The sequence below is a fragment of the Platalea leucorodia genome (assembly GCF_965183815.1).
Source record: "Platalea leucorodia genome assembly, chromosome: 20".
NCBI classification, from domain to species: Eukaryota; Metazoa; Chordata; class Aves; order Pelecaniformes; family Threskiornithidae; genus Platalea; species Platalea leucorodia.
The window spans coordinates 2020030-2045790 of record NC_138842.1 but is presented as its reverse complement, the minus strand read 5'-3'; the positions used below and the strand labels follow the sequence as shown (position 1 = coordinate 2045790).

The 25761-nt window shown below is 43.8% G+C and overlaps 1 protein-coding gene across 3 annotated transcripts in view; it reads right to left on the bottom strand.

Moving 5' to 3' along the window:
* FLI1 (Fli-1 proto-oncogene, ETS transcription factor) overlaps positions 1–25761 on the bottom strand; it is an 89029-nt gene that overhangs the window by 2735 nt on the left and 60533 nt on the right. For all 3 annotated transcript variants that reach the window (XM_082330754.1, XM_082330755.1, XM_082330756.1), the window contains 4 exons: positions 23701–23904; positions 17046–17114; positions 2175–2237; positions 827–874 (listed from right to left, as the gene is read on the bottom strand). In XM_082330754.1, coding sequence (XP_082186880.1) covers positions 827–874; positions 2175–2237; positions 17046–17114; positions 23701–23904 — 384 coding nt within the window. The remainder of the gene's footprint in view (positions 1–826; positions 875–2174; positions 2238–17045; positions 17115–23700; positions 23905–25761) is intronic.

Sequence of the window (25761 nt, the reverse complement as noted above, 5' to 3'; positions counted from 1 at the left end):
GTTAGTCAACCCTTTGTTCTGTTCATGAGTTTGAGGTCAGATTAGCTTTCATAATGGTCGCCTTTGGCCTTAAAATCTTTGGGCTATTCATAAACAGGCTTTTTCCCGAGCATACTGTTCTGCAAAATTTTTCACTGAATAGTTAACACAGCATATTTCAACTCTCAATTTCTTACTGTTTACCGCAGATATTGTTTTGGATACCTACAGTTTTCTTTCCAGTTGGTCATCTGAGTTACATAAGATTATTTCTTCCCCAGACTAGATGACTCCTAGTTTTATTCGGTGTGTTTATAGTAATAGTAAAGAGCCTTATGAGGATGTTTCCTTACAAGCATTCAATGTATACAAGTTTGCTTAGTTCAAGCAAGATTTACTCCAGGTCTTGTTCCCCAAAGTGAAGGATTGTTTTCTGCAGATGACATGCTAGGGACCGTTATTATGCGGTGACTTTCAGAGATGTTTTGTGCCTTCCATTCAGCTAATCCATAGCAGACAGTGAAAAGCTAACCTGTACTGCAAATCTGAGAGACCAGCATTTAAGTCCCCTATAAAACTCTTCTTAGGGAATGCTGGTTTTGGGTAAGAATACTCAGGATGGTGATTTTGTCCTGACAAAGATGATGTTGCACCACTTTCCTCACTTTTCTGTAAGGATATTTGCAAAAGCGCTTGTGAGAGCAGAGCTACTAAGGTCAATGGCTCTCACAGCCTACCCCAATGGCAGAGGACAACAGCTACTCATCCAGTACACACTGGAGCGGTAGATCAGAAGGAAAGCTAACCCCTTTGATAATGGTGGTCTGAAATTTAAGGATGAACTCACCTGGATTGGCAAGACGGCTACTAGTGGGCCCCAGGATTTGATAGGGATCTAAAAAAAATCACCCAACAAAAGCTATTTTAAAAAATGTTTCATCAAAAAGAAACAACAGTTCATTATTGTTTATTCTAGAAACCAGTTCAAATTTGCATTTTCTTTCCTTACTCTTACTGCCTCTTCTCCTAGGGCCTGGAACAGACCTGATGTGTTCCTTATTTCTTTTTTAGCAAACAGCCACCAATTATTTATGGAATCCAAAACGGCACAGTGTTGCTGGCATTGGTTTCAGACTCGCCTGCTTTCAAAGTCTGTAATCTCTTTGGACGTACCCTACACTTACGTGTCAACTAGAAAACATGAAACGTGAAAAAAAGAAGTGTGGGATAGCAGAACAGTAACAAATCAGGAGCAAATATGGTTCTCCCAATAAAAAGTTGGACAGCAGATGAGATTTTTAAATTCACTTGTTAGCAGTCGAGCTTGCTTCCCTCTGAGGTCAATGAAATGTTCACCCAACTCTCCCTTACTCTCCCTTGCTGAAGCAAACAGAGCATTAGACAAATGAGAGTAACAGGAGTTTTGTCACTGGCTCCAATGAGGCTGAGTGTTTCTTGAAAACCCCACAATGCATTTATTAGGAATTAATTCCTTCCCTTTTTGTGGGGCCTCCTCAGCCCTAATCTTTACACTCCTCCTTTGCTTAGCTCTGGTTTTGGTGATTTGGATCTATAGCATTTGTTCGTGGATTGAATCGATGCCAAAAGAACCAACCCCCTAAAAAAAAAAGGGATAGAAAGCAGCTGTGCAAAGCAGAGAAGGTGGTATTCAGCTTTTCAAAGGCCCCTTGGGAAACTAGCAGGAAACACTACTGCTTGCTGCCCAACAGGGTTTGCTTTTCCTATTTGGTTTGCTTTGACGCAGGGGAAGCCCCGTTGGTTCTGTTTGGAGACACTTGCATTGAACATCACTGCAGCAGAGGTGAAGAGGTAAGGAGCAGATGCTCCACCGCTGCAGCATAAACAGCTCCGTGCCCCTAACTGCTTCACGACCTATTACACGGCATGTCACGATGCTTCGAAGGAGATGCAACTGATCCTAGGCACTGCACATGACTCAGCTGAAACAAGGATCTTTCTTTTGAATGGGGAAGGACAATGCATAAAATAGAAAATGTTTGGAACAATCGCTGTCACTGCTCTGTCACAGTTGACTCATTATCCTGAGACTTCCCTGTAAGGCTCTGCCTGTTTGTCCTGTGCCCACGGTTGGTGCTGCTTGACACATTTATTCACCCAATCTAGTACAAATCTAATTACTTAGCAAATGCAGCAAGGACAAAATCAACAGTTACCTGGCTGGGGCCGTTGCTGTTCTGTTGTCTTATTCACATTTTGCGTCCCTGCAACGGGAGGGCCTGTAAAGACAGAGAAAGAACTTATATGTACTAGAACAGAAGAGGAGGAATGAACAGAGAACAAGGCAAGTACAAGGTACATTGAACAGGAATAACAGCGGCTGGGAAGGGAAAAGTTTTCTTACCCTAAGGGCTGATATTTCTGAAATCGCACTATAAAATTAAGAGATTTCACTAGAAATTAAAAATTTCACTGTAAAATGAAAATACGCAGAAAATATTATGTGGACACTTTATTAATTTTCTGTCTTTTATTGCAACTTAACTTCCATTCTAGTTTACATCCATGTTTTGAACAGAAAATTGCATTTTTTTAAATGTATCTGACCTTCTTCCATGTTGGAACTTTTTTCAATATTTTTTGGAAATGCAAACTCTTTTTTAAAGCAACCTTTTTATGCAAAAACTTTGGGGTTTATCAAATCAAACATTTTGTTGAAAATATCGCAGCCATTTCTATAAATCGCTTCAACATTAACATCTGTTCCTCCTCGTCGTATCATTTCTCATAACAGAAAACTATAACTCCAAGAACAGCCTTCACATTTAGCATGTGCATCGTTCAGAAAGCTGTAAAGCAAAGGAAGTATAATCTGACAGCCAGGTTCTGGCACATTTATTGGCACCCGGTAGCATCTTACGGAGAGTCAATTGTCCCCATCTTGCACTGCTGCACAGGGATATGCCCTGGCAGTGGAAGCAGGGGAGAGTGTGGCTTGGTGTCAGCTGGTTATGTTATCTAGAATACAGTCTTTAGGGACAGGGAACTGATATTTCGAACGAGATGTCACCCAGAGTGTACTGTGAATTCAAGGATACTATAACACCAGTAAGAAACAAGAAGAGTTGTGTAAGTAGGCCTCATGCAGCAGGGGCCCTATCTGCCTGCTAGGCTTTGTGTAGAATCTTACTTTCTGAAAAGCAGTAAGAAACTCTCAGAATCTGCCCAAGCTGCCTATATTTGTCCCTAAAAAATTACACCGGACTGCAGGCAGGTGGTTAACATGGAGTCTATGTTTGTATGGAGGATCTGCTCCTGCCCCTTAAGCAAATCCTGAAAGTATTAGAGGTTTGTGCTGTCATCTTCAATACACAATTTAATAATAAAAATATTTGTGCCAATTTCTATTTCTTTTCATAACATGATTCTAGCTCTTTTCTTACTGACTATCCCCAAATCTTTTGCCCTTCTGATGCTCGTAACACAAACCAGCCATGCCCGTCTTCTCCCACAGTCTCACTTTGATCTTCCATGGCAGAATTTGTGATTCCCATTGGGACAACTTACTTTTAGTGAGGCCAGAATTCATATTACTGCCCCATCCTGTTCTCCTGACTGCATCATAGGAGGGATCTAATGACAAAAGACAACAGGCACAGAGGGGTTGAAATCAACTCTTCCCAAAAAACCTTGCAAGAGTCTAGCTTTGTATCTTGGTCCCACCTGGCTTGGTATTATGCAGATGTATTATTTTTCCTCTCTCATATCTCCTGTGCTCCCTTGGCCCTCTCGCAAAGGCAGCAGGCCGTAAATACAGCGGTTGGGACTATTTGGGCAGTGCTCGAGCCTGACGCATTCTGATCACGAAGTATAGTCATTGCACTCAATGGAGTTTAGAGTGCGACTCATCCCGTCCAGAAGGAGACCCCCTTTCTCTTATCCCAAGATGACAGAAGACCTCAGTCAGAAAAGGAGGATGAGATGAACCCTTCTGTTATTTCACAGAAAATAAATGGCGACTTTAAAACCCAGGGAGGCCAAGGACTTGACACGCACAATAAGGAAGCTATTTTAAGGAGGGGGGAAAGGGGTAAAAGCATCCTCTCAAGTGAAATTCAAAATGCCCCTCTGACCACGCCGCTGGAAAGGATTGAGCACTGCCTCGTGCCCTGTTGGGCTGCACAGCGCAGCGGGGCTGCGCAGCTCCCTGCGGAAACATCCCAGGCACTTGCACATTCCTCCCGGCACTGGGAAAGCCGCCGCAGCTTTGAAATTACAGCCTTCTAGTTATTGGCATGAAAAGGAAAACAGAGAAGGGACGGGAGAGGGAAGGGGAGGGGGAGAGAGGGAGAGAAAGAGGAGGAGGGAAGAGGGGGGAATGGGGGAAAATAGAGCTCATGTAATCTGCCTGTTTTTATTTTTATTTTACTTATTTGCTTTTTCCCTTTTTACTAGAAACCGCAAACCCCACTGCAAATAGATCAGACTGAAAAACAAACCGCTACGGTTTCAGCCTGGTACAAAGAGTGCGATGGGAGAGCTCTGAAAGAGGGAGGCGGCAGCCCCAGCCATGCTGTCCCCAGAAGGGAGCCCTGTCCCTGCTCCCGTGGCCGGGCCAGGAGCAGCAGGGCTGGAAACGGGCTCGCAGCCTGGGGCTACCGGGGAACGCGATCCCCAAGCTCAGTCCTCAGCAGTTGTCAGTGTTGTAAATAAGATGCTATTTGCACGGGTGGCATTTTCCTTGCTGGAAACCCGTCGTGCAAATCCTAACTTCGTCTGAGGGCACCCGGAGCTTGGGCTGGTGCTCTGTCAGTGACTGAAATCAGGAGAGCAGAGATGAGATCTGAAAAGCCACTGGCTTTTCCCATGTCCTCTTTGCAGCCAGCCTCTGCTTTCATTTCTCCCCTGGGATATCCTTCAGAAGTATTACAACTACAGCTATTAGAGCAATGTTTTGGGAAATATTTTGAAAAAAACATGAGAGTTCTGCATTGAGAGAGACAGGCAAAACTTCAGAAATTTCCACCGATCGAGATGCTAATGTACATTTTGGTTAGCTCAATCAGAAACAGTTTTGCCATTAAGTAACTTTAATGGAAATGTCACTTACATGGTGATCCTGTTAAAAAGAAAGGTAGCAATTAATTTTCCAAAAATTATTTTCCAATTGGGGAAAAAATTCTGTTCCAAAAAGCAGCAGAACTCATTGAAAATTTTCAATTTTCTCTGACTCTTTTGGGTCAGATAATTGACCAAAGCGAATCAACTGCTACAAATGGGTTGGTCGATTCAGATGCATCAATGTGTTTTGAGTAAATAAATAGGCCATCATCTGGATAGATGATCCTCCTCCTCCTCCAGATGGAGAAACTTTGTCACAGAGGAGGAGCCTGCTTTGCTCACAGTGTCACGGAAAGAGTGTAAAACACATCTCCTGAGGTTTTTTTTTTAAGCAATAAGTGCCAATATTGCAATCAGATGTGCTGACCAGGCAGGTACTGCTGTGGCTGCTTGGGCTTTACAGGATCAAGGCTTGGTTCTCCAGAGAAGTTTGGCTAAGCCTGGTCAAAATTATCGTTCAAAACCTCTCTGAATAGGTTTCCTTGTAGCATACGTTTCAGGATGTAAAACGTCAGCCTGGAAGGATGGTGTGCATGTGACTCAGCCCAGGTTTAACCCAGGTTTAGCGTACCTCAGATGAGCCCCTTTGCCTCAGTTTTCTGGATTATGGAGTCTGGATTATGGAGTAAAGTGTGGGCATATATAGGGGCAGCTACGCTTGTGTTGTTAGGATGAGACTTAGCTCTGAGCGTGACTTTGCAATGGCAAGAAGGGTTAAATATGATAGTTAGCAATACAGGAGTTGCTATTGAAACAACGTGTTCACTCGGCTAGTGCAAGTTTCCAACTCTTTCTCTCCCTCTCAAAAAAAAAAGTCCAAATCCACTAAGCTATTTTTGTTTTGTTTTCACAAAAATCCGTGCAACATAAAAGAACCACACCAGCCCTCCCGGCTTCCAGGCCCAGACTCTAAAGCTGAACGTGTTTAAAACAAAATGGAAAAGGCAGAGCCAGGGAACCTATCCAGAGACTCGAGTTTCTGCAAAAACAATATCGTTCTCAGGACCTGACGCCCAGTGGCTCGAAGAGATCCTACAGAACTCCAGCCAGACGGTTAGTTACAGGGAGAGTCTTATCTGTCATTAAAACCACTTGGGTTTTGCACCAAAACTTGCCACGCTATGGAAAGTCAGTTAAAAGACTTGGACTGAGGTCTTCTTGTGGTGTAAATCAGCAAATAGCTACGCTGAAGTTAGAGGCAAATTTATACCAGCTAAGGATCAGGTCCCCAAGTCTGTTTTAGACTTAAAAGGCCCAGTGGAACAACAGTCCTATGACAAATGTGTGTTCAATACAAAATGGAATTAAAGAGCAGAAAATAAATCATAGATGCTTTCAAGAAATGTCATTCTGCAGCTGTCTGGTTTATGTCCAGAAATTCCCCAGAATGAATGCATACTCTATTATGAGTAAGGTAAAGGATATTAATAATGCTTTGCACTTTCACAGCACCTTTCAACTAAGGATCTCACAGCTTTGCAAACATTCACACTCACAGCGCGCCTAGGAAGAAGGTTAAATATAATTTTATTTATTTACATGCATAAATGCACTCTACCCAGGCTTTAGCTGCCTTTTCCAGATGAAGTGGCTTTCCCAGAAATCAGGCTGTGTGGAACAGACTGCGTAGCATTGGCCTCCGGACCCCTTCTAACCTTGGTCTATACTTTCTCACCCCAAATCTCCCTCGGCTCCTACCTTGCCACCCTCTGTGCCATTTGGAAGTTCTCATCCTTTGCTGTGCAACTCCCCTTTCAAAGTCTATTGATTCCTCTGGAATTAGATGTAAATCAGAAATAACACAGCAGTGAAACAGCCTGCTAGGCTATGCAGAAGGCTGAGAAAAGGCTTAGAACATGGCAAAATTAGCAAGATCAAGACTGGGCATTAGGTAGGCTGTCCTGTAAAGTTCAAGAGATGAGCTAAATTATCCAAACCTCTGCAGTTTCTTCTTGTCAGACTGCCTGGTGCAACAAAAGAAGGACTTGACGTGGGGAAGAAACTGAGGAGCGTGTCCCAGGGATCCCCTGGCTGAGCCTGTGGGACACGGAGGAGGAGAACGGCTGCACGTTGTGCTGTGTAAGTGTAGGAGGTACGGCACTGCAATCGGGAAGGTAAGACAGGCTCAACTGAGCCGCCAGTCCAGCTTTACAGACCTGGCCCCCCATCTCACAACTTGAGTGCTACTTTGCTCCTGTTCCCCATACCTCTGGATCATATTTAGTTTAAACAGACTAAGAGGCTCAAATGTTGCTGTGGGCTAGGCACAGGAACGCACAGACTCATTTCCCTAGGAAACCGGGCTTAAAATCCCCAAGCAGATTTCCACACCACAGCAAAGGCCATCCCAGATGCCTAGCAGTCCTTTCAGCTTGAATGCAGTCCAATGAACAAGCCATTAGGGAATCTGTGTTTAAGATATGATGTATTAGAGAGCAAACCCTCTCTGATAAGCTTTTAAAAAAGTTCTTAAACATTTTTTTTAAAAATGGTGTTTTATAAATCTGAAAGCTTGGGACGGAGGGGAGAAGCAAGGCGGGGGGGATTTCAGCTGAACAATAGGCCCACAGTCCCTGTGCTTCCTGAGCTGCTCGGTGAGTGCTGACAGCCCCTTCATGCTGCTCTCTCCGTAGGAGCTTTTGCAGTCAAACCAGATTCAGGCACTATTTTGTGCTACCAGCCTTGATAAGGCTTTCCAGGGGAACAACAGGCACTGGGCCTGTAATACCCTCATTTGTCAGGCCTTTTTGTTCTAGGATGGATACAGCGGGGCTGGGTCATTTATGGACTAAATGCTTTATAGGGGCTACAGGGGAATCTTATTTGAAAGGCCGTCTACGCTGGCATAGTGCCTTTAATTGCAAGCAAGGCTGGGAAGGAACAGCACGGCGTGTTTATTGTATTCACGGCATCACTGGCAGCAGCGGCAGCTCTTTTCCAGCCAGGCACTGTCTGCTTTATGAACTGCCGGGTCTCACTGTCAAGGTGCCGAGCGACTGGTCTGAGCATTAGCTCCCTCTGTCAGACCCGTGGGCAGCATCATGCCTGGGTTAACTTTTGGAGAAGATGTCTGGGGAAACACACGTGCAGCAAACTTGCAGGGGTGTCTAGGTTCCCCAGCATGGTGGGTGCTAAGCAATAGAAAGAGCCCACCAATCTCTGCCTAATGGAGTTGATGCCTCCAAGGAGATTAGGAAGCCAAAGGATGGAAAGTGGCTTGTCCTAAGTCATGGGGGCAGAGCCAGGAAGAAAATAAAGGTAAGTCTCCCAAGCGTCAGTGAACTGTCTGACCGCTTACTAACACTGCCTCCATTTCCCTTTGAAGCACACTGCCAGGCTCTGACCAAGGCTGACTTGCTGACTCAGCTGGATAATAACAACAGCAACGAGCGTAGTCATTTAGCCATCTTCTGTTGGATTCCTTACCACAGCTTCTTGGGGTGCTTTACAAAAATATGTCATATCACCCCAGTTCACGTGACGGAAAAACCCCCAAACCTGAAATACAGCAGGAAGTGCTCCTGCATACCCTGTCTTATTTGGTTAGGGAGCACAGGCACTATATTTCCAGACAGGACTTGGCCTTACAGATTTCAGTGAAGCAAATCAGGGGAAGGAGAAGGCTGCAAATCTGAAGCAGGCTATGGGATCCATGGGATTCTCCATGCAGAACACAGTCTGGTTTTTGCAATGAGTCCTTCTGCTTCAGTAGGAAGAAAGGATCCTGGCTTGGTGGCTGGAATGTAAATTAGCTTCTCTAAATGGGGAAAGCAGAACCAGGTGTCCTAGGGGATCCAGACTTGTGATTAATCTAAGTGGTCACTTGGGGTCTATTTTGCGGCAACTACTTTATAGGGAGAGAGAGAAAGGAGGGCATAGGACCTCACCGCTTTTCCTCCTGAAGTGAGGTTGTGTGTGGTGGCTCGGACTGGCACTATTCTGGTATCTTGGAAAGGTCCCAACGTAGGCGCATGGGAACAAAAAACACTACTGCTGCAAACCAAACATGTAAGCAAGGCCTGCCAAGCTGCTGAGCGTCCAGCCCTCACACTCCTGTCATTTAACCTCCTGGAGATCGCATTGAAGAGGTGGGGTTGTGTTTAAAGCCAGTTGGAGAGAAGAAACCTAGACTGTGGGTTTCTGGAGGGGCGAGGAAGCCAAAAACACCTCCAACTCCTCCTAGAAACATTAGACGCATTGTTTTAAATGATGGCAGCAAACACAAAGGTTGTAGAGTCTGTAAGATTCTTCCTGAGCCCACTCTGGCTCCAAGTATATGGGCTAAATGCTCAATACATTTGGTGCATAACCTTACAATGTCGGCAGCAAGAGATTTGCTTAGATACAGTTTTTCCTAGCACAAAGCTGTGAAGGCTCTGGATGCTATCATTTGTCTGCAGGAGGTTTGACAGTGTGTGGCAGAGATGGTGGAACAGGACAAGAAAGCAGAGCAGAGTATCAGGAGTCCTCTGGCCTTTTCAAACAGCTACAAGCGGTGGCTCACATAAACCAGCAATTGGCTTCCCTTAACATTTAGCCCCATGGCATACGCCCGGGTATGAGTTACACGGGTGTCCTAACTGTATACGCTGAGACCCTGAAGTCTCACCCACAGTATCATTTGTTTTGCAATGAATTACTTTTCAGTGTACTATTTCTGCTAATTAAAACAATTGCTTAGCACGTACGCCATATGTCATGCTGTATGTCACTCACAGCCACTATTACTATGACTGTTCTCATGATTGCGTAAGACTTTCCAGTGCCTTCAAGCCCCAAACACATTCGTTTCTGCTTCAGGACCACAATGTCCTGCTCTTTGCGCTAAAGAATCACTCGTACAGGGATCATATGTGGAATTAAGTAATTCTAAGTCTCTCCACTAAGAGGAAGCAACTAGCTGAGTACAGAATAATTTCAAAATAACTTCTACTCTACATTATCAGACTATTTGATTATTTCACAACTGAAAAAAAAATTGTCAAACATCTCTACATTGCTATTAACCTGTTTTACAGATGAGGAACTGACACAAAGAACAAAGTCCAGGCTTGGAACAACATTAGTTTTTGACTTGAAGTCAACTCAAACCAAGTGAGAAGGGACTGACTGCTAGATTTACATAAGAAACCTGTTGCAGAGCATGGACATGAATAACAGGTTTAACGTGGGAAATCTCTGAAAGTAGCTGAGAGCCCGGTTATGCATTGCTATCCTTATGGAAATACAGATCAGAGCAATCAAACATTTCTGATTTAACTCCTACTCTAGATCCAGTGTTGGATTAAGGTACCGTGGCTGAAGCCCACTTATTTCCAGCGTCAGACGGGATCTGTAGCTTAACATAGTGCATGCACAGAACAAGGATTCGGGATTTTCAAAGGGGACTCATTCAGCTTGCACAGACAGGGGCGTTTTTCAGCTAGTCCTGGTCCCTCCCGAAGCAGGTCACTCCAGTTTGAGACCCATGATCCCTCCCTCATTAGACTTAGCCTGGCAGGGTGACACGAAGGAGCTCCTACAGACCACAGCTCTAGTGCCTGGCGCTCAGCTCCCCCACTCGGAGGAGGGCTCTGGCCTCCAAAATTTGGAGTCACTCCCTGTTTGCTTTGAGCCATAGGCGACAGCCCCCAGTTGTGCAAGTGTGGCTGGAAAAACATCCCAGAGCCGTGCAGCGGTGGAACTTCCTGATTCACATCTGAGTTACCCTGTGCAACGCTTACAAAGACACATTATGAAGAAAAGGAGGAAGCAATGAGAATTTTTGTTGTTGTTGTTGCTTTTTTTAATATCAGCAGCAGAAGTCCCAATGCACAGTGCATGGAGAGTGAAGTATGTGTCCTAAGAATCCCTCCCAGAGCCAGCTTTGCAAAGCAGTCACTTCCCAGTAACATACATGTCACTGAGCTACGCGGGGCTGCAGACACGAAGAGCCACATGCAGACAGGCATGCTACGAGCAAAATCGCAGACGTATGATTGCACATTCCGAAGGGCACGTTTCTGAGCACCCTCTGCACACGTATATACGCATTCATCCAAAACACACATACGAGTGTGCACAAATATGCAAACAGCACTGTGCATATTTTACCCCCCAGCACACAGTGGGGTAAAACCCGAAAAAGAGTTAACGTGCTTGCAGTTTGCACTTATTGAAAGCTACACAAATGCAGAAGTAAAGAAAAAGAAACGCATATTCACGGAGAAAAAAGCTAGACGCAGCAATATACACATAGGAGAAAAGGGAAGGGAAGACACACATGCGCAGACATTGCAGCTAGCATTGTTACAGCATTTGCCCATTTAACTCATTATCAGGAAACAAAATTAGTCTTGTCTTAGGAAACAGCCAAAGCGCTTCCAAGAGCTTTTCACGGGAGGGACTGCACCCCAGCAAACGTGTAAACCCCCCCCCACATGTGCAATAACATTGCTTGCAGTGCACCCTAGGCAAAAAAATAATAGCTCTTTTGCTGGGAGAAAAGGAAGGATAATGGTTACTTAGAAAGTGCTCCAGACAAGCTGTCAGGTTGAATTCAGAGAACTGGAGTCTACTCTGGGACAGCGCTGGCTCAGGGTGATCCCTTGTGAGTTGGGTTTCCTGCCTGCTACAGCTTAAAGACAACGATTCTTTGTTTCCAGTTTTTCTGGTGAAAAAACACACGCCTGCCTCCGAAGAGGGTCAGGGAGAAAGCAGACAAAACACTAACTCTGGAATTTCAAAGGAAAACAATTAAAAAAAAAGAAAGAAAAAAAGAAAAATCCAAGAGCGCTAGCTACTGTCTCTCCTGAAATCATAAATCCCTGGTTTGGCCACACAGTCGCAATAAGAGAAGCACCAAAAAAGCCTCTCCTTTTTCTGCTACGGAGCTAAAAATGGATATTTCATCACCAGGCACGCAAATATCATCGACAAATGTTTTAGCATGTACAGACAATTAAGAGGGCATAAAGCTGCAACTGCTTTTTCTCTGACACGACTGAGACTGGAGGGTTTATAACCTCTGCTGTGAACAAGGGGCCTTACTGACACACTCGAAAGAAGGGTTTACTGAAACTGGTCAATATTTTTCAGATGACAACCTTTTAGACCTGACAAATGGCCTTTTCAAGAGAAGAATTTTATGCAGGAATTTGAGACTTTTTCCTGTGGGAACCGTGCTTATGCAATCATGCTGCCTGTGGTCTCTTTGCCCCTCTCTCTCCAGTCCCCAAAAACTTTTGAACCTGTCACCCAAAATTGTCACTGAATTGGCCAAGCGGGAGAGATGAGTTTTAAAGAGTTCCTTTAAACCGCTGGGGAAAGAGGGGAGAGATCACAGCCTGGACTGCGAGAAAAGCAGCTGCACAGACCGTATTTTGTTCGGGAACCTGCGTGAGAGAGATCGTATTAATGCTCCAACACCAGAAAACTCTTCCTTCGGGGCTCACAACGCACATGGGTACAAACCCGCGGGAAACCACTCTTTGTGAGTTTCAGAGCTCACTGATTTGTTTATCTTCTTAAATTTGCCAACAACCGAACAAAACATACAAGCAAACACACCTTATACCCAAACATCCATGTTGTTCACGCAAACACTTTTACAATGCAAACATAAACACGTAATAGCCACAAACTAAATCCTTGTAATTCATCTCCCACATCCATATTCGTGTATTCAGATACATATTTCTTCCCTCTTTGAAAATGCAGATAGCACATCAGCTTTTCCTGTGTTCTGCTTGAGTTTAGGTTGGATTTATGAGACTTTGGGCTAGGGCTGGTTTACCACTATTCTAAGCTAACTTATATTGCCTTAGGCTGAGCCTGGCGTATGCAGAGGACAGTGCTGGAGGATAAAGAGCTGTGCTGAATCCAGATTTTTAAACAAGATCAAACCTGTAATTTGGAAGCAAACAGCCATGCAAAATCGCTCCACTAAATTCTCCCGCGTGATGCACGGGTGTAGCCCTTATCAGCAGAGCCTTCCTTCGTCCCACCCTGCCACCTCACTGCGCCAATACCCACCTCACTGCGTATCAGCACATACTACAAAGCACCAGATATACCACACCGGCCACTCCCACCTGCCTGTTTAGACACGTGCGCTTTTACACATCAACACGTCATGATTCTGCCTCTTTGGAAACTGCCAGCACTGTCCTGCTTGAGTTCAAACCCTGCGCAGCATTTAGGCTTGTATATTAAACACGCAAGTTACACAGACCCCAACATGCTTAAAAGTAAGCGTAGACTTTAAAAACGTGTTGGACTGAGGCCAGAATGCTTACAACCATACGAGGGACAGCCCTTTGGCCTCCTAAATGATGTTGTATGTGAATGTACTTTCCATTTCCCTGTGGAAACCTACTTAAAGTGACACCATTCTGAAGGCAAGCAATTTAAAATCTCCACGGACTTGGGCAGATAATGCAGTCTCAGATTCTTCTCCCATGTCTCCAGTACCTACAGTAGGTCAGTCACTGCTCCAAAGAGCCACGGAAAATGAAACAGACCATCTCTCCAGTGGAGCGCCGGGAGTGGGACACAAATCTTTCCATTCAGCAACGAGAGCAACCTCGTTTCATTTTCCAGAAAATTGTTCTCTAGCCAAAAAATACTGGTGATTTTCATTAGAGCAATTTATTTCTCAAAGGCAGCTGAAGACAATTTGTACCAATGACGCTAAATACCATACTTTTGAGTGTTTATGAGGCTGAGAAGCAAAGAAACTCAGGCAACAAGAGTCCTTTGAGCACGACAAGGTTTCTACCTATCCGATCTGAGAACAAAACGCATACACTTTGTGCACCAGCTGTGTAAGTTTACAGTATCTGTTTCTGCTACGAAAGCAGTTCAACTCTCCTAAAGCAGTGCTACAGGTTCTTCTGTATGCAGAGCTGGCATTGCAGAAGAGAAGTGAGAGGGCAGAAAATAGAAGGGAAAAAGGGAGTAAAGTCCGCAGCTGCAACCAGCTGAGGCGGTTCTGCCTCCAGAGCCACAGACGAAACCCAGTCCTGCAAAAGCAGTGGTGCCCTTGCCAGCGTGGGCCACGGGTCCAGCGGGGCCCTGTGCACCCTCCTGGGTGACACCGTCCTTGCTGGGGCTACAGAGCACGCCCGGCTAGGTCTGTAACAAGTTCGGGAGAGAGCAGAGCCGTATGCTGCATCTGAAACATCTGCACCTGTCTGTGTTGCAGCCATACCTTTTTTTGCCATGTAGGTTCTTTTTTACAGTATGCGGATGGGATACGTTGTATAAAGCATAGCGTGCGCAAAAAGCATTCATTTCTCCCTGGAATTTGCACAAGCAGGTCATTTGCATTAGATATGTGATCTTAGAGAACGTACAAGAAAAATTACAGGAGGAGTGAAGAAAATAGTATTTTTCTCCTGTCTCTGACATGTATTGTACTATTTCATCACCTCCTCCTGCTTCCGAGTCCTCAAGGGAAGGCAGTTAGAAAAATTTGTTTGTTTTTATTCACAGGCATAGAAAGAAGAAATATTTACAGGATTAGTAGATTCAAGATGCGTTAACATAAAGAAAAACGTTTCCTCTTTTGAGAAGTTAAGGAGACAAGACAATACTTATAAAAAATCATGATTTTTAACCTGAAATGCCTTTTCCAAAAGAATATCATTGTCTTGAACACAGCCCATTAAAAAACCTTAAAAGGAAGCAAGGAAAATCTTGTTGCCTAACAGACTAGACCGAGGCTGAGGAATTCCAAGTCCGGTTTTACGTTCATCACGAGTTTCTTCTGCGATATTGGACAAGGCACTTCACTCTGCTCCCCCAATTCCTTATCTGTCAGCCTGTCATGTTCCTGTGTCCCTTATCCTGTCGTCTTATCTTGTGAATCAGTTACAGTAGGTTGAAGTGGGTCGGTTTATCCTAGAACAGTGTTCAGGCATCAAATGAATGCAGAGGAAATTTATGCATTGTAGGAAGAAATGGATGAGGAATACATGGGATTTCAACATTTCGATGCTAGTTCTTCATTTTTATTTGACTGTCCCATGGGTGTGTTTTGTCCTTTATTGACACATGATGAAAGTACGATGTAAAGTTAAGAACACCTAGCTGACAGAAATCAAATGCAAACTTCTGTCAGCTGCACTAAAGAAACACATACGAGGGCAGTAAAAATGGAGGAGGAGGAACATTTTTTCCCTCAAATTTCTTTCTGCTTGAGTGACTCTAGGCCCCACTTGCAAAGATGAAGAGTATAAAAAAACAGAGGACTGCAATTTTACACAGAGCATTTCTTTTTAATAAAAAAAATTGCAGCTTTCTTCCTTTTATTTTTAGCAACCACCTGGCTTGAGACAGAAAGAGCAGTCTTGGATGTGCGTGTATGTTTATGGGCGAAATTGTGGAGGAGCACATGCATGTGTGTCTGCTTTATTCAAATAGGAACAAGCCGAGCTTTTCTTAATTTTAAATAGATGACTGTTAGCACCGAAATAGTCACAGAAAAGCCTGAATGGCTTCGTCTCTGTAATGCACCATGTTTTATCAACTCATGCCCGTCTGGTAAAAAGAGAGCATCATGCGAGGGAACAGACAGCTCAAGTGGATAGTTACATGCTGGACAAAAGAGGCTGCTGTAAAAACCAGCACTGATATTGTGTCCAGGGTCCAAGACAGATGCCGGAGATGAAATGCAGCGTGGTGCAACGAGAAAAAAGTGCTGGCTCTAAGAGCAGTGCTAGTCAATGAAGCAGCCAGACGCGCCATGCAGAAGCTTGTTAAATGTGTGACCTCAGTTTGCTATAGCCTTTCAGTGAAATGGGGGATTTTGTCTCTCCAGCTGCTTAAATAAAAGACTTTCTGCCTTTTCCCACTATTCTTTGAAATGCAAACTTGTGGCTCATCAATGACGCCATGTTCTCCTGAAAAGCACAGAAACATTTATATGCGAGGTGAGGAAACTGTCTCGGCATGAGAGCAGACTGCTTCTAGGTGGGTTATCTCATGTGACAGACATGAGATTTCACACTTTGCCCAGAAGCTTTTCAAATGGAGGAGCTGAACACAGTTCAGCGAACGAAACCAATGTTCCTGCAGTTACACAAAGGGAAAGGAAGACCAAACTCAAGGCTCCTATTCCTACACAGTAAGTTATAGAGCACGGGACCAGATTTTTGGTTTTAAACAACCTATTTGGCCTTTAGCAATTCAACTCTCCGACTGTGACTTACTGTCTTACCTAGGTAAGGGATGTGCATCACACCCATCACACCAGCTCCCATAATTTTATTGTGACTGAGAACCCCATTTTTCATTAAAAATAAGAAAAAGGAATAGGACTGTAGCTGCAGAGGAAAACCCGAAAAACTTGACTGAAGGATATGCAAACAACTCAAAAGCCTGAAGGAGCCTCAAGTGTGTTATTAACTTTTAAACTTCAAGGTTTCTAAGCCCCATCTACATGATCAGAATTTCTAATAGATTAAAAATTTGGTGTTATTTGAAAAAGAAAATGAAAGTGTCAAAAGGATACACTTGGTCTTCCTTGCTGGTTAAAACCAGCTGACAGATTCATGAATGGTTTTGGAAGACCTGAGTGGCCTTTATTCAGTAGTGGAATTTATTGTAAGAAAATTTTATCCTTTCCACTATGAACTCACTCAGAGAGAAATAGTGTCTCAGTCCTTGCTATGTATCTGACATTTCAAACTGTTTCACACGAAGAACAGAAAATATACCATTAGTTCACCAACTCAGTAACACACAAATGTGAAAACAACAGATACACATTTTATACCACAACGCTGGCTGGAGAAGCAGAGATGTGATTTTCAGGATGGACAGAGCTGCAAATTGTGAATTATTCCATTTTAACCATGCTATGCATGCACAGGAGATCAGAACACTTTCATGCCAAGGATATTATTAAAAAGGTCTAGTTTTAACCCAGTCAAAAACATCGTGAGAGCACAGGAAGCCAGGACATTTATATGCAAAAGACTGACCTTCTTTGGTGGCAAGACGTGAGGAAGCTTCTGTGTGGGATGGAGTATTGTAGACCAGCAGTGAGCTACCTATAATGAAAAGAAAAGGAGTTATTGCAGTTTGAATGCGCTCTGCCAGTGGGGAACCATGCAGGCAGGTAGAAAATGCTATCACTAGGATCTAAAGACCAAATTTTTCAGACAATTAGGCACACATTTTCTATGATGGGTATGAAATTCTTTTAAAAGCTTGATAGCTGTATGTCACACATCTGCTACTGTTTCGCCACTTGCAAATCAAAATACATTTGCCTCTTTCACTGAGCACCTTGATGTCCTCTGTTGAAACCTGATATAAAAGGATGAGTTTGTATAGTACATTTATACAGGTACAATATCTATCACAGCAGAGCCTCTAGAAATTACTATGGCACAGATTGTATTATAGGATAAGGAAGAAGCTTTCCTCTCTCTCTAGCTGTGATAGAGAAATTTCCTGTTTGAGGAATATACAGTAGAAGTGACATGAATTGCACTGTCAGGATCTGAACATTTTTAGTGTCTCACATGCTTGGTTTTGGGCCAACGGCTGCAAAAATCTCACTGGTATTCCAGCATCTCCCATGCTTTTTGGAGTTTGAAAACAGCTTTCTTGGTTCAGAGTGGCCTTTCCATCCAGCCGCACCTGAAACAAAACTATTCAAGAGGAGCGCAAAAAAGATCCCTTTGGAAGGGTCTTTGTTTTGCAGGCTATGGTGGAAATGTTCCTTTCTAAGCATTTTACTTTGACTCTCCTGCAAACTCCTCTGGAAACGGAGGAAGAGGCCCTGTGAGCTCTTGGAAGCCAGCGTGTAATATACATTTCATGGTTGTCTAGTTATATGTGTTTACCCTACATAATCTTCTACGCTCACCTTTCCTACAGCTCTTTTTGAACAAGTTTCCACTGCATCAGGCGGTGACATTGATAACGAGGCCCAGGGCCCTTCTTGGTAGGCACCGATGATGTGAACTGGAGCACGGCAGCAATCTGGTGTGGATTGGTATGGATGAGAAGGGCTTTTACAGACACTTTCTGCTATTCATATCTACACATCCCTCTCTTCAGTAAGATTCTGTCCCATTTAAGGTGCTCAGTCCTAAGCAACACACGGCAAACAGTACAGATTTCCGTATATGCTATGCTGACCCTGAGCATCCCCAGATTCTTTGGCAGGGCTAAGAATACCTCTTTTGCAGGTACTATAATACTAACTGATTAGGATCTTGTGACTAAGCCATGCAGTCTCCGCATTCCTCTAATCCACATGATCCCAAATAACACTGACCTCACTTGCCCCTCAGTAGTATTCACAGTATGTCTCACTTTCCTGTGAGAGCTGAGGATTAGGCAGTTCGTTGCCAGAAGTAATAGCCATTGCAGGTGCTGGATCTTATTAGCCCTCTGTTCCTATGGATTTCTTTTCTTCCCCGAATGCAAACAAAGCCAAAGACGTGCACAAGCCAGCATGTACACCGAGGTAGAAGGTGTTGGAAAACAAAGCCTGCTCGTAAGGAGTGGAGGATGGATGCTACCAGATGCTGCAAGGGAGGGGATGTTTCAAAAGACCAGCATGGATAACATGGTAAACTAGGCGGGAAGGAGTTCAAAGGGATCCCAAGGGTACCTTGACTGTGCAAGATGTAGGTAACCAAAGTGATGGGCTTAAAGATTTAGAGAGATTCGCTGGTCTTTTGCTGCTGCTGCTGGAGGAATTACAACAGCTTTGTCCACCTAACTCATGTTTTCATCAGATGGGTTCTGGCTTTGGCATTTCTTTCTTGAATATCTGTGGGGAAACTCCTGTCCACCGCTCTTTCCTTTTCAGGTTATTTGAAGTAGATCCTGAACGCAACGCCCAGCCGAGCTTGCCCCAGACAGGGAAGTGCTGGGGAATTCAGAAACACAGTTTTCTATGACTAAATAGGCTGCAAATGCCTGGTTGCACTGACTGGCTGAGGAGGTGGGGGTGGGGTGATGAATAGCGCTGAACAAGCCTGTATGATCAACCTATAGCTACTTTACGCTAAAAAATGCAGCCCAAGTCACTGGAAAGGGACGGCGCCTCCCCCAGTTTAATTGCTAAAAGTTCTCACCTTTGCCCGACAGTCTGAGGTTTCTGGTGGGAACACCACAGAAAAGGAAATGTGTTTCCTATTAAGGGTTTTGAATGAAGGAGGAGAAAGCCAGAGACACAGCTCAGGACAGAGAGAAGCAGACAGACAGACAGAGGCCAGGCTGCTCCCTCCCTTACTCATTCTTGGGCAAAACTTTGGCTGCGATGAATTTTGTTCTTATTCCCCCTTCCCCTCACTGGGTCAGTGACAGCTTAGATTATATCAGCTCTTTCTGGAAACACTGCTATTATTAATAAAGTGCAAGGCTGTTCTCCTATAATTAATATTAAACGTGTTGTCTCATGGTTCCTCCCACCTTTTTCTTTCTTCTTTTATTTCCCTTGTATTAATTAAAAAGGAAGATGGAAAAGGAATGAAAACCAGAGCAGGAGAGTTTATTCCCCTAAAGTCTTCCTTTTCACAAGGCAGCTCATCCTTTTGAGATGCAGGAATATCTTGGTTTCACAATCTTGAAGTCTATTTAACCTGGAATTCTTTTTTATCCTGACTTTCTGAAGGCCATGTGGCCTTCCCTCCACATCTCCTGGTAGAATAAGGGTTCTGCTGCATTTAGCAGTATAGTTTTGTTTGGCATTAATATATGGCTCGAAACCACAAAGCAGTTTTCTGCTTCTGCTTCTCACCACAGTCTCATTCTTTCCCCTTCAGGCTCTTTTCGTTTGTACACACCACACACAACCGACCCCCGATAACTAGAGAGGAAAAGGACGGGAGGTGACAGTTCAGGCTTCTTTTGATGTTCATCCCAAACATAGCATGAAAACATTCAAATCTCCCTTCCCACTGGCCACCGGGCGAATGGAGAGATTCACCAGGCTGACTGTGTTTGAAAAAGATACCGGCACAGCAGTCAGTCAGTCTGGAGTCCAAAGGTGCAGGGGGATGAACGAGAAGAAAAGGCCAAGGCATGGCTTCACAATTTCAGAGAGGAAACTGGAAGAAACACTTAAAGAACGATAATTGTTTGAGGTGGGGGGGCAGTAAGTTCCCTGAGAAAACTACTGGGGGGTGTTTTGAGAGAGTCCAAAGGATAGAGTGTGCTGCACCACTGGGTTCTGCAAGTCTGAAAGCTCCTAAAGATCAGAGACATCTGAATTCCTGACTGCTTCAATAGGTTACGGAAACAGGAAACAACTGCACAATTCCGATCCAGACCTAAGATTTGCCTGAAGACTACAGGTGCTGTGATATGAGTCTGATTTACTCTCGACTATATTAAATAACTCACCTGAACCTTCTATCTCCAAAACTAAGATTGAGCTTTTGTTGAGGTCTTGCAGATGTTACCGGTTTATATTTTCAATCTGGACTCAGATGTGCCAGAATAATGTACTTTATAGTCAGTTTTAAGAATGCTTTCACTCTGATCAGGAGCATAAAATGTTGAAAACCTTCTGAGAAAGCTAATTTTCAGGGGGTTTCCTTGCCTGTCTAGCAAATGGGCTCAGAAAGTTCAGATCAGCTTTGTTTCTCGGAAAACAAACACTAAAGTTTAGGATTCACTAGTCATCACTTATCCAGCTTAACATCCTGAGAGGACGAACACCTTTCAAGAGAGAGACTGGGCAGATGTAATCTAGCCTATAGATCTGCAATTCCCCAAAGTTCTCCTGTGTTTTGTTGCCATCACATATTCTCCACCCTAAGCAGGAGCAGAGCTGGATGTCTCTGAAACAACCAACCTTACAGAAGGGGAAAATTCATGAAAAAAGACCATCTCCCCATGGCACTGAGCTCAGAGGCTCGGCACTAAACATCCGCTGGAAATCAGTCTGGAAAAACAATAAGCTCCTTTCGAAGGCGTTACTCCGTGAGGGAGTTAACCAGCAATCCAGAAACCAGACTGTCATTAGGCAGCGCTAGGAACAGCTGCACGGAAAGGAATGCTCTTCAGAGGCTGCCCGACCTCCACTCAGACAGGAGCTTGCTTTAATAAGGACAGCACTCGCATGACGTCTTAGAGCAGCCCAAGGGGCTGAACAGAGAGAAATTTATAATTGCAAAAGCTGGGGATGGACTGGGATTGAATTCTCCTTTCGTATGCATCCACGTAAAATTGGAATAGCTAATTTGTCTGAATCCAGCAAAGTTGCTCAGGTTTTGCACTAGCTTAATAGCATAGAAATCATTGTAGGCATTCCCCTGGCAGAATATTATATTTTTATGATTATTATTCAGCATGCATTGCAGCAGCACTTAAATGTTGCAACTGCATTAGGACTCCATGGTGCTGGGTCTTGAGAGACATGAGACACAAGCCCTGTTCCACAGATTTGCCACCTCAAAAGACAAGACCAACATGAAGGCAGGATTACTAGCTCCATTTTACAGAAAGTGAAACTGAAGCACAGAGGAACTGAGGCACAGATTTGTCCCTCCTAATTTCAGGCATTTAAAGGTGATGTGTGAACTAGGGGACTACTATCCTGAATTTCAACATGCCCTGTTGCTTCTTTTCTATAAACAGAGACCAGTGTGACCAGACTTCTAAAGTAGGGACTTCAGGTATCTAAAGGTAGGTAGGATCAATCAGGAATTTGCTCCCGAACAAGTGGACAGCAGCAAATGGTAAAGGTGGCAACTGAATCCAGGTCTTCAGATTTATGCCATGAGAGCAAGGATGCAATTCCTCTGAATCTCTCTTTGAACACCCCAAGTAATGGGATCCCTAACACTCAAGACTATCAGCAAAGATGCCGCCTGGAGCTAAGGCAACAGAAGAATTCAACTCTTCTGCCAACCTTTTCAAATTCAGCCTGGTTCTTTCATTCAAAAACCATACAACTCCTTCTTCGTCTCCTTCTGTCAATTCTCAAGTCTTATCAATAAGACAATTCAAGTGTCTCACTTGAGTATTTATCTTGTGGGAATTTAAAAACATTTCCGGTTACAAAGCGTCTGATTTGCCCAGCCAAAGTCAGCAGGTTTGGCCAAAGCAGCACTGGCTTCACAAAACTGCCTTACGATTTCCCGTAAAAGTGTGTAATTCTGTATGCAAACCTTACTTAGAAAGTTAGTTTGCGTCTGCAATAATCTTGAAGCGTTCCGTGAACCAGCAGCTCTTTGCTGATGAAACAGGATGAAATTTGCAAGTTATTTTGGATGGGAAATTATTTTATTGTGAGGTCACAAGGAACAAAAACTGTTCAAATCCAACAATTTGGTTATTTGTTGTGAATCATTTCCTTGGCTTGACTTCTCAAAAAAAATAAAGGTGGGGCTTACAGAGGCACCCATCTGTGATCTAACTCTTGTCCCACTGTAATCTGTAAAACTCCCACTGATTTTAGCAGAGGCAGGGAAAGACCAGCGCTGACCAGCTTTGAAGAAACACCCTAAATAAATGCAGCCTCCCTGCTTTATTGCACTGGCCAGATGGAGACATCTTCAGCTGCCTTTACATCACAATTTGATTTCCCAGTGGAGAAAATACACTTTTTGCTTTCTCTCGCTCCTCTCCCACCTCACTTTATGGCACTTTCTCCTGATTTTTCAGTCCTCAAATAATTATACTTCTACAAAAGCTGTTTCACTTGAAAAAATACTGGAGTATGTGGGATTTAGTTCCAGTTCTCTGGCCTCATCATAACACAATTATCCTTAGCACACCTTTGTGAAGAAAGGAAATGCTTTTACCTCCATTTTATAGATGACGGGGAGAAGTTTGGAAGCTAAGGACACGCTCATGCTCACACAGGAAGTCCTAGAAAGGTCCGAATCTAAGACTCCCGGCCTCAAGAGCGTGTGCTAACGATAATGTGGTCATTCCTGTTCGGGCTGCTGTACTATGCTTTTCCAGAAAGCTCAGAAGACTGCTCACAGCTTCTGTCTTAGGGGTTTAATACAGCAAAAAGGAGTATTGGATCCACCACATACTCTAGTGTGGGACAGAGAGTGGCAACAGAGGTTCAGCAAAACTTGTTCTTTGAGTACTAGGTCATTTGCACGATGTCTGCTTCAGCGCTTTCACATTTGGGAAATTGCTCTTGCATTTTTTCCTCTTTCCAACAAATCTGGGCCTCCAGGAACATAGAAAATCTCCAACTCTGGCCAGTTGTGGGTCCTATTCTGAAGCAGTCTTTACCAGAAGCCTTGGGGGAAAGTGCACAGCCCTCTAACTGCAAAGTTATGGAATAATTTGCCCGTGACCCATCACTTAATGTTCGGTTTAATCTCCACAGCAAATTTATGTATTTTTATCATATAGCCACAGCTGTTTTTATTATCTGTAAGACTATCTAATCTTCTTAAGAGTCCTGCTCAGTTCTTCACCTCCCTGATAGCACCACTAACTCCATCTAAGTTAAAATTAACTTTCCAACCCACTTTTTATTCCTCTCTTCCTTGTTTGCTCTCTCTGCTTGCCTTTCTCTGTTCTTTTTCCCTCATCCTTGCTACTATTTATCCTGCAAGAAGAGCCCTAGAAGTTCCATACTCATGGCAGCTTATCCTATCAGCTTGTCACGCTAGGGCTGGGATGAGTCAGGGCAATACTTACTTTCCCTGAGGTAACTGAGGTGAGACAACAGAACTTCTGTGTTGTAGACGGAGGTGGTTCGGAGGAAGTCATCCTTGTTCATTTTGCAGAGCTCCTTGCCATCCATATTCTGGAAGATGGTGGTGTCAATCTCCATTAATCCATACTCCTTTATAGCCCATTCCAGCCACTGGCGCACATGTTCCTGGGTCCATAGGGTGGGATCTGGCAGAAAAACACAAAGGATGGTAACACTGTGCACAAACCTCAAGCCTCTAGCACTCACTGTAGCCCAGGCAAAGCATTAACCATTGTTTCCACAACCAAATGGATTTAATTTACTGATTCCAATGCATTTTGCCAAGACGAACAAGTACTGTGCACATAAATTGATCCCACTGACCCACTGGCAGGGTAAGCGCTCTTGATTGTCTCCCAGCCGGCTGAGTCTTATACCTATGCTTGGGAACAATATTAGTGACATTTGACTGTGACTTTTCTCCCTCTGGAAAAAAGCTTTCAAAAGCAAACTCATCCCTTCGAAAGGGTATGCTTGTCACAGCTTCAGTTCTGCAATGCTATATAATTACATCAGTGCTGTATAAGTCACACCATCCTTCGCAAGTGCATTGCAAAGTCCCAACAGATGGCATTTGAAAGTCTGAGGATGGCGGTGTTTACGGTCAGCAAAGGGACTCTGAAAAAAAAATATTATTGCTTAAACAGAACAGCTTGCCATGTATCTCTGAGTCACATTTGTTCACCCCGCTGACAAGAACACAATTCTACCTCCGCTAGCCCTGTGAAACCAACACAGCTATTGGAGGGCAATGTGGATTTTATACTGTCTCATGCATCATTATCAACTGTCAGCAAAGCTCCAGCTGTGGAATCTTTATTGCTGGCGATGACGTAAGAGAGAGATTGAACCCGGCTGGAGTTTCAGACCCCATGGTGATGGTTTGCTGCATCAGTAGTTAAAAAAAGAAATCATCCTTTGAGTTTTGAAAAGAGCATTAGATCAGAAAGTCCCAGCAAGAACTTGTGCCACGATACCATTTTCACAGAGTCATTTTCAGAGCATATCTGCGTTTTCAGATATTTCCTGTGCTGCTTCTCCCCATGTGTCCCATTTCAAAATTGAAGCTGCAAATTCATGTTCCACTGCAGCTGGAGAGGATTGCAAAGTCAAGCTTAAATTTTGGAGACATTTGATCTGTCCATCACAGCTGGTACATTCCTCTACGATAAACCTCAAACACCTCAGGTCCTGAGGCAGTTGAGAAAATGGATCAGAAACACGTAGCCATCACACAGCTGGTAGGTTGTGCCTTGGGGCGGGACAAGAAATGCCTCTGCCACACGTTTTATTGTGTATAAAACAATGCCTTGGCCCAGGACTGTAAACTGTCTGTGCTTGGGCTGCAGGGATCCCTTGACACAAAAGGTCAGGTACTGGCTATACCTGGTGCATTCCTGGGCACCTGAGTTCCAGAATAACAGCATGAGATGGAGAAGTAAGAGCAAGGAATATTGAAATTAGAGCCGTGACATTTCCTCACTGAATTTCTAGTAAACCTGGGTTGCTTAAAGCTGAATTCTAAGCATGGAACTTACAACCCCATAACTTCGCAAGTCTGCTTTGGGAAAGAAAGATGGATTTCCTTTATGTTTTGGCAATAGTTAATTGAAATTCTGCTTTCTAAGCACTGGCAAAAGACTGCAAATTTTACAATGCAAGTATTCAAGGGAGGATTCTTTTTTTTTTTTAATTGAAAGAGTTATTTGTCTTGAGTTTTGAAAAAAACCCAGCATTTAGAGGGCATAGTGAATTTGTGGTCTCCCTTTAAACAAACACTTTTGAATTTCAGATATTCGTTCAGCCTATTTATCACTGCAAAAGCCATTGAATGGTCTCTGAAAAACTGCCTTCTTGAAACATGGCTTAGAGTGCATTATTATTACTATTGCAAGCCTAATGTGACATTATTCTTGCCTATCTTCACCCTAATGCGCTATAAATCTTTACTCTGGATTATATTAAAATTTCCAAATGCCTTTCTTGGATGAATTGGGCCTCAT